The sequence below is a fragment of the Sitophilus oryzae genome, unplaced genomic scaffold, assembly GCF_002938485.1.
Source record: "Sitophilus oryzae breed Bouriz unplaced genomic scaffold, Soryzae_2.0 scaffold_111_pilon_pilon, whole genome shotgun sequence".
NCBI lineage: Eukaryota > Metazoa > Arthropoda > Insecta > Coleoptera > Curculionidae > Sitophilus > Sitophilus oryzae.
Genome location: NW_022145749.1, coordinates 2,508,537 through 2,526,102, shown reverse-complemented (window position 1 = coordinate 2,526,102; position 17,566 = coordinate 2,508,537). Strand labels below are relative to the sequence as shown.

General features: G+C 31.6%; 1 protein-coding gene across 3 annotated transcripts in view; it reads right to left on the bottom strand.

Moving 5' to 3' along the window:
* Window positions 1-118: 118 nt before the first annotated feature.
* LOC115883847 overlaps window positions 119-17,566 on the bottom strand; it is a 90,535-nt gene continuing 73,087 nt past the window's right edge. For all 3 annotated transcript variants that reach the window (XM_030902275.1, XM_030902260.1, XM_030902266.1), the window contains 6 exons: window positions 14,230-14,424; window positions 9,812-10,026; window positions 9,413-9,612; window positions 9,010-9,170; window positions 6,423-8,918; window positions 119-1,056 (listed from right to left, as the gene is read on the bottom strand). In XM_030902275.1, coding sequence (XP_030758135.1) covers window positions 704-1,056; window positions 6,423-8,918; window positions 9,010-9,170; window positions 9,413-9,612; window positions 9,812-10,026; window positions 14,230-14,424 — 3,620 coding nt within the window. In that variant the 3' untranslated portion in view covers window positions 119-703. The remainder of the gene's footprint in view (window positions 1,057-6,422; window positions 8,919-9,009; window positions 9,171-9,412; window positions 9,613-9,811; window positions 10,027-14,229; window positions 14,425-17,566) is intronic.

Below are 17,566 nucleotides of genomic sequence, written 5' to 3'. Positions count from 1 at the left end.
AGAAAAGTGGGACAGCTTCCAATCTTTACTAATAATGGAGATACTGTATGATTTCAACGAAAATGGGACACCCTGTACATATGCTTTCTGCAGAAAACTGCCGGCGAAAAAAAAAACCAATTGGCACATAATCTTTATTTTAACTCTTTCATATTTATACATACTCTTATAAACAAATAAATAACATCGTAATGTACTAAGTACTGAATTTTTTACATCTAAAATACAAACACAAAAGACAACAAAGAAAGAAAATATAGTCAACAAACACATTTACGTGTTCTTTCGACGAATTTTATAAATACAAAAGAAAACTGAAAGAAAATCGTATACAACGAAAAAAAAATCAAAAATGTTAGTCAAAGAAATAAATCGTTTATATTATATACATGTCCTAAGCTGACTAGTATCGAAATATTTAAATTTTGTTGTCCATTACCTCAATTGCGCAATCCTTAAAAGGATTGGATGAGATGGATGACTTTGAACCAAGCAGAAATTAATAATTTTTTTTGATACTATTTCTTACACCGCACCAGCGAGAAAGCTTATTCACAATACTCCGGTAATTCTGATCATTCAGATACCTGCTTAGAATTCTTTTAAGAATTTTTAAACATTAGCTTTTTGTGCTCCAACACGACAAACGATATTCATAAATAATAACATTACATGTGTATATATCTTGGGCAAGTTTACACAACTAGAAATTAGAGTATGGTGATCGGGGACTCTCAAACGTTAGGGGCTTGTATACATCTCTCGAACCACCCCATCCTCTAGGTGCGGTGTTGTAGTTATGCAAACTGTCAAAGTTGATTTTCTTCTGGGTCGGTAGAGGTGTAGATAGTAAAGAATCGTCGTAGGTTTGGCTGGGTATATAGTTCGGCGGTGCAGTATATTCAGTAGTTGGAGAATGAGCGTTGTATGCTGGAGCATAGAGATTTGGCAGAGGCGCATTGCTTTCTTTCGGCACAAAGGTTTGAGGTGCCACGTCGGGTTTGTATGTTGGCGATAGCGGAGGTTTTGATTGTGGTCTTGGAAGGGTAGATGAGCCTAGAATATATAATTTATTTGTTAAAATCATAGTTAAAAAAAAATCACCAGTAGTATTTTAGAATTTGGACAGACATGGTTGTACTTATGGAGGGTAGAGGTAAGGAGAAACAATTTTTTAAAAAAGTGGTCATCAAAATGGGAAAAATAAGGGTTCATTAAATGACCCTAGTGGCGCTAAGAAACAATAAGGGGTTGAACTGAACTTAGCGGACTGACAGAGCTGAAGAGCTGAAGACAGTCAAAAAGAGAGGCAACACGCGCCTTCAGGAATCGCATATTTATCTATCTCTTTTTATTTATTTTCTCTTAGAAAAAATTTTGTCGCTCCTTTCAAATGTAGAATTTTTGGTTACAGCAACGCCATATTAAGTGTTTCGTGTTTGATGACCACTTTTCAATACATGTTCATATATGTATATACAGGGGGTCCGTACGCAGGCTGGGCGTACATTAGAAGTTTCTAGAGAACTACAATATCTAGATCGGAGATTTTTTTGCATGTTACTGTTTCACAACGAGATCTATACTCTGTTTTTTTTCTCAGGTAAGATTTCGACAGTCGATGACAGAAAAAAAGCAGATGACTTCCATACCAATCCAATTATTTCACTAAAAGAAGTTTCTAATATTTTTTAAGTTAACTATGGATGGGTTTATAAATAAATACGTCATGCGTCATTTCTTGTTGTTTTTAACCAGTTTTATTGGTTTATTTTAAAAATGACAGATCATATTTCAATATTATTGGTTTGACGCAACGATGAACGACAAACGCACGCTTATGCGTATGAACTCGACTTAACATTTTTGAGAGTTGTCAAACTCTTGCCAAATTATAGGTTATAATTTTGTGTCATATTATGTCAAATAGAAATGATAAATATTTTGCATTTTGCATTTTGGATTGTGTTGTTACTTGTGTTTCGTGTTTTTTAAAATTAAGTGGACGAAAACTCGAGGGAAAATTAAGTGTTGACGATGAACAAAGGTCCGATTAAATTTATATCTCCGAAACTGAAGTTCCAAGAAAAGTCGTAATATTTCTACAAATTCATTTACCCACTAGTAGATATAAAAAGCATTTATGGTAAACTCTGTCTCAAATTGTTTCTGAAAAATAAAATTAATTTTCTTAAAAAGGTCCGATTAAATTTATATCTTCCAAACTAAAGTTCCAAGAAAAGTCGTAATATATCTACAAATTCATTTACCCACTAGTAGATATAAAGAGCATTTTTGGTAAACTCTGTCTCAAATAGTTTCTGAAAAATAAAATTAATTTTCTTAAAAAGGTCCGATTAAATTTATATCTCCGAAACTAAAGTTCCAAGAAAAGTCGTAATATATCTACAAATTCATTTACCCACTAGTAGATATAAAAAGCATTTTTGGTAAACTCTGTCTCAAATAGTTTCTGAAAAATAAAATTAATTTTCTTAAAAAGGTCCGATTAAATTTATATCTTCCAAACTAAAGTTCCAAGAAAAGTCGTAATATATCTACAAATTCATTTACCCACTAGTAGATATAAAGAGCATTTTTGGTAAACTCTGTCTCAAATAGTTTCTGAAAAATAAAATTAATTTTCTTAAAAAGGTCTGATTAAATTTATATCTCCGAAACTGAAGTTCCAAGAAAAGTCGTAATATTTCTACAAATTCATTTACCCACTAGTAGATATAAAAAGCATTTATGGTAAACTCTGGCTCAAAGAGTTTCTGAAAATGCTCTGACGGAGATATAAATTTAATCGGATCTTTGTTGAGGGAAAAATCAGTATTTTGAAGTAATCACTTGTCACTCAAAATTTAAATATATTAATTATTCCAATTGTACCAACTTATTTCTTTGTAAAATAAAATAAACTATTTTGAAATTAAAATAACACATCTATCACTGTCAAGGATTTTGTCGTTGGACAGACTATATCGACTAAAAAATATTTTCAATATGGCGGCACTTCCGGAAATACCGGAAGTTGACAGCAACTTTCTTATTTTAAATAGGTACTCCTATTTTTTATAACATACTTAAATTCTATGTAAGTTTTTTTATAAATTTTGATATCAAACACTATACAGGGAGTCCCAGAAATAAGTGCAGATATTTTAAGGGGTGGTAGATCTTGATAAAAGAAGCATATTTTCCCTTTGTCGTTTTTCAAATAAGTCCAAAATAACGGAATTATTTTATTTTGAAAATTCCCAAAAAAAAAATGATTTTTTCCTAAAATTTTGAGAACCATTGGATCTTTTCTGGATTTTCTTTCTTGTAAATTTAATCTAATACCTATGTTGCCACATTATCAAGAAATTATGTTTTTTAACTAAAAACTAAAAAAAAATCCAAAAAAATTTTCAAAAAATTTCGAATTTTCAAAAATTTTTTTTCGCGAAGAAAACCTCATAGGCGTGTTTCTGGGGTTGAACTATACTACCAGTTAAAATATTTGCACTTATTTCTGGGACACCCTGTATATCTAACATTAACCGTTTTTGAGAAAAACATATTTAAAATTTTTGAAGGAAAGAAACTGCCTATCAAAACAATCTGTGTAGCCGTGGCTAACGTCATATTCAAGGCCTGACTGTTTTGACAGTTCTGCCGAACTGGTCGAGAATTAGTAGTCGTAAACAAACCAATTGTTTTCATTAGTTTCGCAACAAATCTGTGTTTTTTACCCGTTTCTATGCTAATAAAATTATACTAAATAATTTTGAGTGAATAGCATATTTGACAGGTCTATCTATCTAGATCCGATTCATAACATCGTACCCGCGAAATAAACCATACTTTCGGTAAAAATTATAGTAACACCGGCGATGCCAGCTGTGTGTCCGGACTAGGAAAAAGTTGGGGAATTTATATAAAAACATAATTAATAGCGTTAGTGTTAGTGTATAGTGTTAAACCAACGTAAGTGACGTGTATTTTTAGGTAAAACAGTTGTCGTTTCTTTATTTTTACTTTGTGAAATAAAAAATGCCGCGACATTGTTCTATGCATGTGCCTTGTAGCAGCAATTATAATAAGTACTCAGGATCTGTCTACATTCTCTTTCCCAACAATATTAACTGTAACTAAGTCACGTCCAAAACCTACAGAAGATGCTGTTCCTTCCATTTTTTCTAAATCAACCCTCTTATATGACTGTGCATGTTCCCATAAAGAGAAAACATCCCGATGAAAGAAAACAAGATTTGGAAATTCAGGATGATATAAATATTGAAAATTATTATTATTATTATGAAATGGCAATATATTTTAAAGAAATTAAATGAATTGTACTTTATTTCAGTATTTTATATAAAAAAAATATCTTTATCTTTTTATTTATGATTTATGGAAATGGTTACTTGAACATCGAACTACAAATTACTTAATGATAATAGTTAATTCTACCTGATATCCACATTTTTTAAATATGTTAGGCAAATTTTTACATTTATTTTTAATTAAACTTTAAAATGTATTCTGCCCTTATCATATACAATACATTTTCTTAACTTGTCGATAAAGTATAGTTTTCAATTTTTTTAATATTTGGAAACTTCATCACAAGGTAAATTATTACTAGCTGCTAAATACTTGCTAACGCAATTTTAGGACATGCTTTTTATTATCTGGATTTTATTCTGTTCATCTTATGCTGTTGTTTATTTCATATTAACATTCGTGTTTTAAATCTAAATTTTAATGTTTTTCAATTACTTTAACGCGATAAAAAGTTAATGTTATTTTTTAATACCTTTGTGTATAATATTTTTCATATTTATATCTGGCAAAACTATCAATAAATACTATTATTTATGCAAAAACTATATGCAGTACCATATGGCACAATTCAAAAGCCCGACTATTAGCGGTGACGTCACAAATCGATGTCTCTGGCCTGTATCTCATGTTGGTTATGGTGTAGCCTAAACGGCAAATTTAGTGATTACCACAGCCACTGTGGCATTAAGAGAAGACATGTTGCTATCTATTTCAAAAATTAAATTGCTCGAATGTCATATAATATTGGCATGAAATTGAGCGATTAAAAATTATCATAAATCATTTTTTTCAAATGGAAACTGGAAACCCATTCTCTTTATTTCACTAGTGAAAATGTTTTTCAATAATTCATTACCTTGTGATTATACATGTTCCTATACCTAAAATAATTCGTTTTTAGGTTGTTTAAAATTTACTTTTAAAGCGTAATTTTTTCTTGATTTTATCTAGCTTACGGTCAAACCATCAGACAATTTATTTCCTTCTGTCAAAAAAATCATTATTTGAATTTCGTATAAATACTGCTAGTAAAAGTCTATAAAGAGTAAAAATATATCTCGTATTTTAGTGATAGCTAATGTCAGTATGACATGGCCAGATATAGTTTTACATTGTGTGATGTTTAAAGTCATAAGCAACTGATTAACAACCAAAAAATGTATTCTTTAAAACTGAATTTTAAAATAACTTAAAAACGATTTAGTTTAGGTATAGGAATTATAGGTTTATAGGAACATGGATAATAAGAAAGTAACGAACTAAAAAACCTTTTCATTAGTGAAATAAAAATAGTAGGTTTCCATTTGAAAAAAATTATTTATGATAATTTTTTAATCGCTGAATTCCATGATAGGCCATGACATATTACGGCCAATATTATATGACATTCAAACAACAGAAGATTCAAACACAGACTGTGGTAATCACTAAATTTGTCGTTTAGGCGATACAGATTTTTTTTACAGGCAGTTATTTTCCTCCAAAAATTTTAAATATTTTTGTTTCTCAAAAACGGTTAATGTTAGATATAGAGTGTTCGATGTCAAAATTCATAAAATTTTAGAGAGAATAATTATATTATATAATTATATATATTTATATATATATATTATATAATATAATTATTCTCTATATATCTATATATATATATATATATATATATATATATATATATATATATATATATATATATATATATATATATATATATATATATATATATATATATATATATATATATATATATATATATTATATATATATATATATAATATAAAATGGGGTAGCCATTTAAGATAAGAAAGTTGCTGTCAGCTTCCGGTATTTCCGGAAGTGCCGTCATATTCAAAAATATTTTTAATCGATAGATCTCGTTGTGAAACAATAATGTGCAAAAAATCTCCGATCTAGAAGTTGTAGTTCTCTAGAAACTTCTAATGCATGCTCAGCCTGGGACACCTTGTATATTATTGTCCAATTTCAAACAAACGTTGGTTGGATAGTTATACTGAATCCAGTTAATTAGACACAAACACGATAAAACAGTTATCATTCACATTAAGCTGGATGCATATTTTAAAGCTTGCCTGGTATTAATTGCTCATAAGAATTTCCATTGCTTGTAGAGGCGAATTGCATCTGCTGTTGGGAGGAGTACTGGGAAGAGTATTGGGAAGAAGAATATTTACAAAAGGAACTGTTTTCTGATTGTTGCAAGGAATATACTTTTGTAGGATCTGGTTGTAGATAATTAGATGATTGCACTTTAGAACTTGTAATGTAATATAGATTATCAAAATCTTGTTCGGCTTGTTTCAGCATACTTTGTTGTTGAATCATTTTTTGTTCTTTAAAGTTAATATTATTGCTTTGAGTACTATTAATGTTGGTATTTATAGAATTATTCTGCTTATCTGCATTTGGATGCCTTAAGCTTAATTTTTCTACGACATCAGGCAAAGGTTCTCGAATTTGTTTGTATTGCATGGGAGGCATAATTGATTGTTCAAAACTTTCTATTAACGATTTCACCGGTACTTTAACATAGTCTTCATTTTCTTCTGTTATTGTATCGGCTTGGTTTAAGGTATGATCGTTTCTATCATGTTGTTGATCTAGATATGTTTGATGTGTTGGAAGACTTTGGGGAAAGATGTTTGGTACAATTTGTTGTTGTTGATTAAATTGTGTCATAGGTGACTGCACTCTATAATTAGTATTATTTACACCATTTGTGTGTTGAGGCACGTGTCGCAAATTTTGTGATCTTGAGTAACCGTTATTAGTATTAGGATCGATATATTCTTCTTGTACTATTTGGAAATCGATATCATATTCTCTGTTTTGTTCGTAAAATACTTTTTCTACCTCTTCAAATTCGTTTGGTCGTAATATTTCTACATCCGCTTTTTCATTAGTTTTAATTTCAGCTTTTAATTTTGAATTATCAGTAACTTCTTCCTCTGATTTTGTTTCCGACTGCTCAAAATGGACTTTGTTAGGTTCCCGAACTTCCACGACATTTTTTGATCCATCTTTATATCTTCTATCCAGCATAGACTTCTTCCTTCCAACCAAGGCCTTCTTAAATTCATCATTGATATTAAGTTCACCAAAAAGTGGTCTAGCCCCAATTATCGCACCAGGTGGTTTTTTACATATTTTTGGTTCAATATCTAAATTAATATCTTCTTTTGCTGGAGACTTCTTATTTATTATTGACACATTATTTTTAGCATTATTACTACTTTCCTTTTCCTCAGATTGAACTTTACTTGTATTGTCATCAACTACAACTTTATTGTTTTCATTATTAAGAGTTTTTCCTAAATTTTGATTTACCTCAATTGTTTCAGTCAAAATAATATTATTTATATCTTCTTTTTTGTTCGCTTCTGTTTCGTTTTCTTTTTGGGTCAAATCTTTATATTCAACGTCAAATCCTGTCATTCCTTTAATCGCATATTGGTTAACTACATCGAAAGCTGTTTTTATATTATTCAGCTCCGAGAAGCATTGCTTTTGTGACTGAATTACAGTTGATTTTTCCTGATTATTTTCTATGACCATTTTCCTTACATGTTCTTCATACTCTGGATTTTTCTGTTCCACTTCGACTTTCTCAATAATAATTTTTCTTTGGTCATTTGACTTATTTGATTTCTCTTCAGGATTCTTATCAATATTTAGGTTTAAATTAGCTTCCTGCGTTTCATTTGGTACAAAAATGTGAATAGGGGATTTACCTCTAGCATTAAAATGTCCTTGATTCTCAAAAAGCTCTGACTGTATAGTTCTCGAATTAGATGCCGAATTCGTAAAGCTATGTTCTGTAACTTTATTTTGAAAGTTAGCCAAGGCATAATTAAACTCGGGTTTAGGCGGTTTTGGAGCACATTTACCTAAAGGATTGTTTAGTTCATATTTTTTATCCGTTATTGAAACTGATTCGAATGGTTTAGATGGAATCGGTCGAAATAATGTAGATTCCTGTTTCTCAGTGGACAAATACTTCGAGATATTAGGAATAGTAGGAAACGGTATAGGCCTTTCTAATTCTACAGGTGTTTCTATAAATTCTGGAGGTGGAGGAAGAGGTTCATCAAGCTGAATGTCCGTTAAACCTTCCTCCATATTGATTGAAGATTGAATTTGAAAGGGAACAGGACTGGTCCGTAAAGTTACAATATCTTTCTCCAAAATTTCTGGGTTTAAAGTTATGTCGAGTATAGTAGGAAAAGGGGATGCTGGTCTAAGCACTGACTCCACGTCTTTATTTTCTTGAAAACTTTTTATGTCTTCATCGATAACTGTTTGCTCTAACACAACATCCGGAATTGAAGGAAACGGCGAAGCTGCCCGTTCTTGGCGTTTTCGATCTAGCTCAAGCTCAGCTTCTTTTTGTGGATCAGGTTTGGGCTCTAAAAATGTCGGCGTTACTGCGCGAATTACGCTAGATTTTACCGACTGTAAAGTTTCAATATTTTGCGATACGTCAGGAATAGTTGGAAAGGGTGAAGTTGGACGAGGTTCTTCTTTTACTGGAGGTTTTATGATATTAGATAAAGCAGCAGATATACTACCTAGCGAAAGAAAGATAAAAGCATTTTAAGCACAGAATTTAAAATTGTTATTTTACTAATATTAATAAAGTTATTACTATTTTTAACATACCAAATTGTTGTTTCTTGGCTGGTCCAGAATTCCAAGCTTGTGGTAGTGCAGGCTTGTAAACATCCACGTTGGAGGTGCCTTTTTGATAATTGTCAACTATTCTGTTGATGCTCTGACTATTGTATGCCGGATTATGGGCATAAGTCTTTTCAGAGTTGTATCTAATATAATTAGAAGCAAGAAAAACATATAACAATATCAGTTCAGAAAGAATGTAACACGAGTCATGCACACGATATAAAATTATATTATTCTATTGAGTAATGTTTTAGAATAGTCAAACCGGTATAGATATACTGTATTATATAATTTATTAAAATGGATGGTAATAAGCAATTGGTTGGTCTATTTATTTTAAAATACATGTTAAGAACATTGAAAGATAGATATTTTTTCTGCTTACCCATTTGACTTTGGTATTGCCCACGACGCCAGGTTGTCGCTTTTAAGTGCCTCTTCGTAGGAATTGACAGCAGGTGCTACGTAGTTGCCTTTTGTTGGCCAAACTGGTTCAACTTGAAAAGCAGCGTCTACTGAACCTGTTTCCAAAGCAGCTTCCCAAGGAGACTTTACAAGTTTTATACGTGGACGTGTAAATTTTTCCTATATATAAAAAATAATTTGAATTCAATCCTTCAGCAAAAAAATGCTAAAAGGATAAATCCATTTTCAAATATATCCAAATTATTTTTTGTTCTGTTTAATTTCACATAATATATTCTTAGAATGTATTGATTTTGTGGACATAGGACTGAATATACTTACTACTAAATAAATTTTCTGTGGCCAAAAGAATTAATACCTGAATTTCGTCTAGCTTTTCCTTATGTTGTAGTCTCTGTTGCGTTTCTGGTAGGTAGCTTGGTGCAGGACCTAGTGGAGGTGGAGGTACTGGAGACAGCACCGGTGTTGGAGATGGAGCAATGTCAGGTATAGTGGAGGGTGGTCGAGTTCCGTTAGTTTCCGCTACTACCCACTTTTCGGATCTCTTACGTCGTTTAGCAAATAATTCGGCACCTGAAAAAAATTAATTATCCCAGAAATTAAATGTTATATTTATAAATTTAATACTTAAAGCTGATATGATTGAGGCTGATGAATAGAAATATGCATACCTATACATCTTTTAAGTTTATAACATTTGTCTGAAAATTTTTCATTTGTTGTAAATGAAATATTTGCAAATCAATTTTAATATAATTTTTTACTGCATGCCATATAGGGATTATCCAATCCCAACAGAAATTATAATCGATTATCATTTCGAAGGCAACCTTGACGCCATTTTTTGTCGACCTCACTTATTGTTAGCCCTCTTCATTAAAATATCCAAATTTACATGTAGTTTCCTTCTGTCTTTGTAATAAAAGTTTATTTAACTCCTATTTATTTATTATAATAAACATAAAGCTTATTATTAAGTATTAACAATAATATGCGGAGTCACTCTAAAAGATAGAATGCGAAACCACGACATCAGAGGGAAATTGGAAGTGCAAGACATAGTGAGGTGGGGAAGATCAAGAAGGCGTCATTGGGAAGCCCATGTTGAAATAATGGACCACGATAGAATAACAAAATGGGAGCGAACATAAATATCCAACACACCCAGACCACAGATTAGGTATCCTATAAGTATACAGATAAAAATCTTGTCCCTAATTCGTGGTACGAAAGTTGTTTTTTATGACGATGTGCAAACGAGTCAAATTTCCTGTGCGCAAAAATAAACTCGCGTAAAAGAACAATAAACAGCGTAATAGTTTGGTAATAGAGAGATATCGCTAAACCGAATAGCATGCATGGACGTTAATAAGGCCAGGTGTTATTTCCTTTACGTGAGGTGGTATTAACTCTCTTCATTTATAGTTATCGGATCGGAAAGAATTCTCTTCGCGTCGCGTCCGCTATTTAAACTTAACCTAACTTTGAATTTAAAACTTTGAAATTGTTTTGTTTACTAGGTATTTTAAAACTAAAAGCTTAAAGTGCTTATGTTCAGTGCTTTATTGTTCAACGTCTGCCAGTGGGTTTAGGGCAACACGTCACAAATTCTCTTAGAAGGGCTAAGTCGTCCTCTGCTGTAAACCTAAGCCTCTTTACAAGTTCCTTAATATTGGAAGAGGTGGAATCCATATTTTGGGCCTTATTTATTTAATTAAAACTAATCCCAGCTACTTAAATATCAAATTACCTAAAAAAAATAAAGTAATAATTTAAAACAATTCAAACATAACCTAAAATAAAAGATCTCGCCGGCCGGCCCCGGTTGTCAAATACCCGCACATGCCCATTTAAGCAATTTTTAAACGTTATTTAGAAATAGCGCTTGGTGTAATTGATCCGCAAATTACGTCAGACGGTAACGTTATTAGCGGGTGTTGCGTTAAAAATTGACTCGCGCATATCGTAGCCATGGTAAGGTACCAACGAAATGTTAAGATATATGGAATGGGTTCCGTATCGATCGATGTTAGAATGAGACAGACAAGAAGGATAGCGATAGTCAGGGCAGAAAATGGCTTCTTGTCATTAAAACCGTGTGTTTTTGTCAGTTTTTGGTGCATGTTTTTAGAGATTTTTGAGTGTATTTTTGTTTTTGGTGGAGTTTTAAACTGTTATTTATACTTTTTGGTGATTATTACAAACATTTATAGACCGCATAGACGATTTTTTAGTTGTATTTGTGTTGAAATGGTTGAATCTTGCAGTGCAGTGAATTGTAGCAATAGGCGAACAAAGGAGGTTAAAATGAAGTTTCACAGGTAAGTTTTTCCCTTTGATTAGTAATGGATTGCTAAAATATTATCTATTTTTAATAAATAATAGAATTCCCAAGGACCCCAACTTAAGAAAGTTAGGGTTAGGGTTACTGGTTATGGTTACTAATTCAAAACAATATTTAAATCGGATTTCCAAATGAGTAGGACTTATTTCCAATTAAAGTCCTATCCTAAATGGCTAAATCTTTATAACTCTGCACGATACCGATAACATTAACAATTTTACGGTGCGTGTCATTTTTCCACATCGGTCACCAATATATTCCGCATAAAAAGTCGTTCGCTTCAGATCAAAAGGATTTTTTTTTCAAACGTCTCAAGAGTAATAACTTTTGTAATTTTAACGCCTATGCATAAAATAAAGCACTGTTACGCCGACGTGCATAAAAATGTTCCGTAACTGAAATTGACAGAAATCATATAGAAATATTCAGATTTTTGTCTAGGACAGTCTAGAAGGCCATGCTTTCTGCCTGGGTATGACCGCGCCAGAACTGTTTCCAATTTTCCGGTTTACTGTCACCCCCCTGGATACAACCTCTATATCAGAAGAACCTAGTTCCTAGTTCTGCACTACACTGCGAATGATATGTATTCGAACAGCGATTTTTTGTCACTTATATGTAAATTTAAAAATTTTAGTTTAGCGGTCTAATGGATTCACACGAAATTGCTTCAAAAATCGGTCCAACATTTAAATTGATGAACAGATATTTTTATATAGTTCTATAACATTTACAATTATTTTTCGATTTATTGTCTGTTATATGTTATAGAAATATTTTTTATAGTTTTCTAAGACACATTTTTATAACTTTTACAGTTATTTTTTTATTTATTATAAAGTTTCAATAAAATTATTTTTTTTTTATTTAAATCACATGATTAAAATTAAAAAAATCACTTGATTTTAATCAAGCCAACCCTGGGTATAAGTATGAAGGTAAGAGGTTTGCTTAAATTATAGCCTTGGATTTTTTACTAACCTATATAAAAAATAAATGTATACCTACTATTTAGTGTTTTTATTTATGTTTAGTTGGGTTAATCTCGAGTAATATATTTCTATTTTTCAAAATCAGTACTTTTATTACCTTACAATTACCTCCAAATTACCTAAAATGAATTTAAAGTGTTTTTATTACTATAAATCTGAAAATATTCCTCATATTTCCTATACCGGCCATTTAAATCCGCACGTCTTTTGCCCTGACTATCGCCGTCTCTCTCTCGGACCTCTCTTTCTTATGTTGGCTGCATATTCCGCTCATTGCTTAGATAGCCCGGGGCCATTCCATATATCTTAACATTTCGTTGCAAGGTACGCGTAAATGCTGCATGACGCTATTCGGTTTTCCGATATCTCTCTAATAACTGCGCCGGTCAGGCGCTGTGCACAATTTTAGAGGCCATAAGTGGGCGTACTATGTGCGCAAACTAGTAACCTAACTAGTGTCCGATTCCGAAAATTGGAACCACGAAAAACAATAAAGAAAAAACAAAGTTTATAATCTGCATAATCTGTGCCCAGACCAGCTGGCAAACCACCAACAAGATGGTACGAAATTTGGACATTTTGTTCACAAGAGGCTTAACATTATTTTGGCAAAAACTAAGATAATAGACATAGTTATCATATCATTTTTACAATTCAGATCCTAGGGTCTCAATTGTCAAACTTAAGTCAAAAAGACTTTAAACGACACTTTATATAACTTTAATTCCAACGCATTTTATGTAGGTATTTAATATTAAATAAGTTTTTAACAAAAATTTCCATCTATTAATCTAAATAAATAATACAAAGCCAAGTAAGTTACACCATTTCTAACTGAAGAACGAGTGAACCTATTTTTATTATCTCTGATTTGTTAAATTTATCCCAACAAAACGTAACTTTAGTTTATATCTTTACAAATATTTTTTTCGTAGAAAAACAGACTACGCCACTGTATTCTATGTAAAAAGTTCTACAAGAAATAGTTCAAATAGTTCTCACCTTCTCAAATTACAAAATTTTTAAGATCCTGTAGCCCAGAAACGAAGAGGACTGTGAAAATTTTGTTTATAGCAACTTCCGTTTAACAAAAAATTGATATAGGTTTGTGGAAAACGCATTTTCCTATCTTCACTAATAACTGAGATACTGTATGGTTACAACCAAAATGGGACATGAGGGAGAAATGGGACAACCTGTACTTTTACGTCAAAGAATGAGGGAATAGCCTTTTAAAGCCACATATTTTTTTTATGGGGGACATACATTTCTGTTAATATACTTAGAGTTGATTGTAAACTTTACTTAATATTACTGGACGAGACTAAGCTAGTCTAAAGTAAAAAATAAGTTAATGGGGTATTATTGTAGTTAAGTAAATAGATTAGTTTAATTAAATTTAAATGGTAAAATTTTCTTACATTTATTTAAGTGACTCACCTTTTCCTTTTGGTGAATTTAATCCTTTGACGATCTCTAAGCAAACCTCTGGAGATAGAGCGCTTTCGATATTGTATCCTTGTTTTCTCAATGAATTGATATCGTGGCACTGACCAGCTGGGTTCATAACCAGCTTCAGAGGGTCTTTTGGTTTACCAGCGCCATCGCTTGAGTCTTTGTTTAATCCTGCTTTACCTAAAGATTTATAAAGTAAAAAAAGTATTATTCAAGGAATGGAATATTATGAGAACGTATTACGAGTTTAATATAACTAAAAGTATTTTGTATTGAAAATTAGAAACGTATTTATATCTCCAGGGACGTATTGGAACTTCTGGTATGTACGCGACGTACGATGTGCTGGATAGACGATTTCAAGTCGGTTGCCAATAGCATCAAAAATAGGTTCAATGGAAAACCATACAGTTAAAATAACAATTTAAAGGCTATAAAAATATTGATTATACACAAAATAATAGAAATAAATTTGTTACTATAATTTTTAAAACTGTTTTTAAACATTTATATTATAAATTAGCATTGAGTACTTATGGAAGAAACTCAATCATATTCAATATTCAACTCTAGAATATCTCTTCCACTTTATCTAAAGAAAAAAAGATTCGACCAATGTGTACTACCAGTATGGTATGACCTATGCATTCGAAACCTGGACATTTAAAGGTTGGTTCCCACTATACCTTCCGTTTCCATTCCATATCCACTCCATATCCATTCGATATTTTTTATTGTATTCACGCTATACGTAAGCTTCCGTTCCGTATCAGTTCCATACTTATTATTGTACAGTTTATATCATTACGAAAGTTTTATTTTAAAAATGTGTATCTTTTGAAAAATGTAATACATTTAATTACGAGGTGAAAGAATAAATAAATATCAACAAAATGTTAACAGAGCTGGTACAAATGTAAAAACTTGACAACGCTGTTTACGATACGCTTCAGTCCATCCGCCAAAAAAATGTATGGAAGGAAAGAATATAGAACGGAAGGGAAACGGAACGAATAGTGTCCATTGTCCTATTCATTTACATGATATAATATTTTATAGAAACGGAAGGGAAACGGAAGGGAATTGATATGGAGGATATAGTGAGAATCAACCTTAAAACGGACATTATAAGAAAGCTGCAGGTCGCACAACGCTCAATGGAACGAAAGTGGTACGCTTATATAATATTAAAAATGAAATAACTTTTTGAAATACAGCTTTTAAGATTCGTTTTCAAAATTAAAATAAAAATGAAATTAGAACAGAAGCAATCCGGAATATCTCAAAATAATAAAATCTTAAAAAATATTGCTATGCTATTACTACTATTTTTGAATTTATATGCTGTAAACATTGACCCTTAATATTCTACATTAAAATAGAATATTGATTAATGTTGGAGTTCATATAATTTTAATAAAATTTGAATAATTAATATAAATTAATGATTTTCGTGGACTTTGAATATTTTACATGGATACTGCACCGACCAAAGAAAATAAAACTCCTGGATATTATTTTCTTTTGTAGATAGAGACCGGAAATACATAAAATTGTGTAATCGATAATGTTGTTTTTCTAAAAGTTACAAGACGAAAAACAGATCCAGACATGAACATATATATCGAGCCAACGGACGTTCAACTAACCTTATCTTATTTCAAAAGTAAATCGGCCAGAAGAAAAACTAATATTAGAAGCAGCTTCGACCCGTAATTGATTTCTAACGATTAGCACTAATACCGGTCTACTGGTACGTCTATTTGTACAACCGCCTGCCGTCACTTTATCTAGCAGTACTATATTTTGGGCGCTATGAATTTAGTTGCTAAATAACGCAGGGTCGGACTAATAATCAATTAATCCAGATTTAGTAGGGTCAAATGTGAGACATTCAAATAAACTACTGAAAACTTATATTCAGTCAGTTTTCTTGTTAGGAACATTTAACAATTATTACTAACAGACTGGTTAAGCGTGGAGTGTTGATTTCTAAAGCCAAATTGATGATTGTGAATGAGATTTTTTTCTTCGATGATTGGTTTTAGGCTTTTCAGTAATAGTTTTTCAAACAACTTAGATAGTGTCGGAAATAGTGCTATTGGTCTATACGATGTTGTTTCAAGAGGTGGCTTTCCTGGCTTAAGAATCATTATTACTTCAGCCACTTTCCAAAATTATGGTACATATTTCAATCTAAAAGAAGCATTTATTAAATTAGAAATGTTGACCAATGCTTTTCTTGGTAGCTCTTTTAAAATTTGTCCGATAATAGTGTCATAACCTGGTGCTTTTTTTTGGATTGATATTGGTTTTTATTTCTTGTTTAATTTCAGCTGGTGTTACAAGCGGAATTGTTTCACTTTCCTGTCCGCTAACGTGGGCAAATGTAATATCTTTCTCTTCTATATTAGGTTGGAATATTTCTTCAAGGTGGTCCGCAAATCTTTCTGTTTTTTGTTCATTGTTCCTGGCCCAGGTTCCATTCTCTTCTTTTATTGGAGGAGTTTGGATATCTTTTCAATTTTTTTGTAGTTTTCCGTAGTGAATATTCTGTGATAAAATCAGTTGTTAACGTACGCAGAATTTCGCTAATCGAATCGTTTTTTAATTGTTTAATTTCATTTCTTAGTTGGGTTGTGAAATTATTTAGCTTAGTTTTGTCTTTCGGGGCTCTGGAATAATGCCATCCTAACCTTTCTCGCTCTTCTTTTTTTTTATATTAATTCCATTTTTTGGGATAACTGTTACTTTCTTTTAATTTCAGTCGGCAATAGTGATATTGGTCCATACGATGTTGTTTCATGAGGTGGATTTCCTGGCTTAAGGATCATTATTACTTCAGACACTTTCCAAAATTATGGTACATATTTCAATTTAAAAGAAGCATTGATTAAATTAGAAATTTTGACCAATGCTTTTCTTGGTAGCTTTTTTAAAGTTTGTCCAGTAATAGGTTCATAACCTGGTGCTTTTTTTGGATTGATATTGGTTTTTATTTCTTGTTTAATTTCAGCTGGTGTTACAAGCGGAATTGTTTCACTTTTCTGCCCGCTAACGTGAGGGAATGTAATGTCTTCCTCTGCTATATTTGCTACTGGTTGGAATACTTCCTCAAGGTGGTCCGCAAATCTTTCTGTTTTTTGTTCATTGTTCCTGGCCCAGCTTCCATTTTCTTCTTTTATTAGAGGAATTTGGATATCTTTTCAAATTTTTGCAGTTTTCCGTAGAGAATATTCTGTGCTGAAATCAGCGGTTAACGTACGCAGAATTTCGCTAATCGAATCGTTTTTTAATTGTTTAATTTCATTTCTTAGTTGGG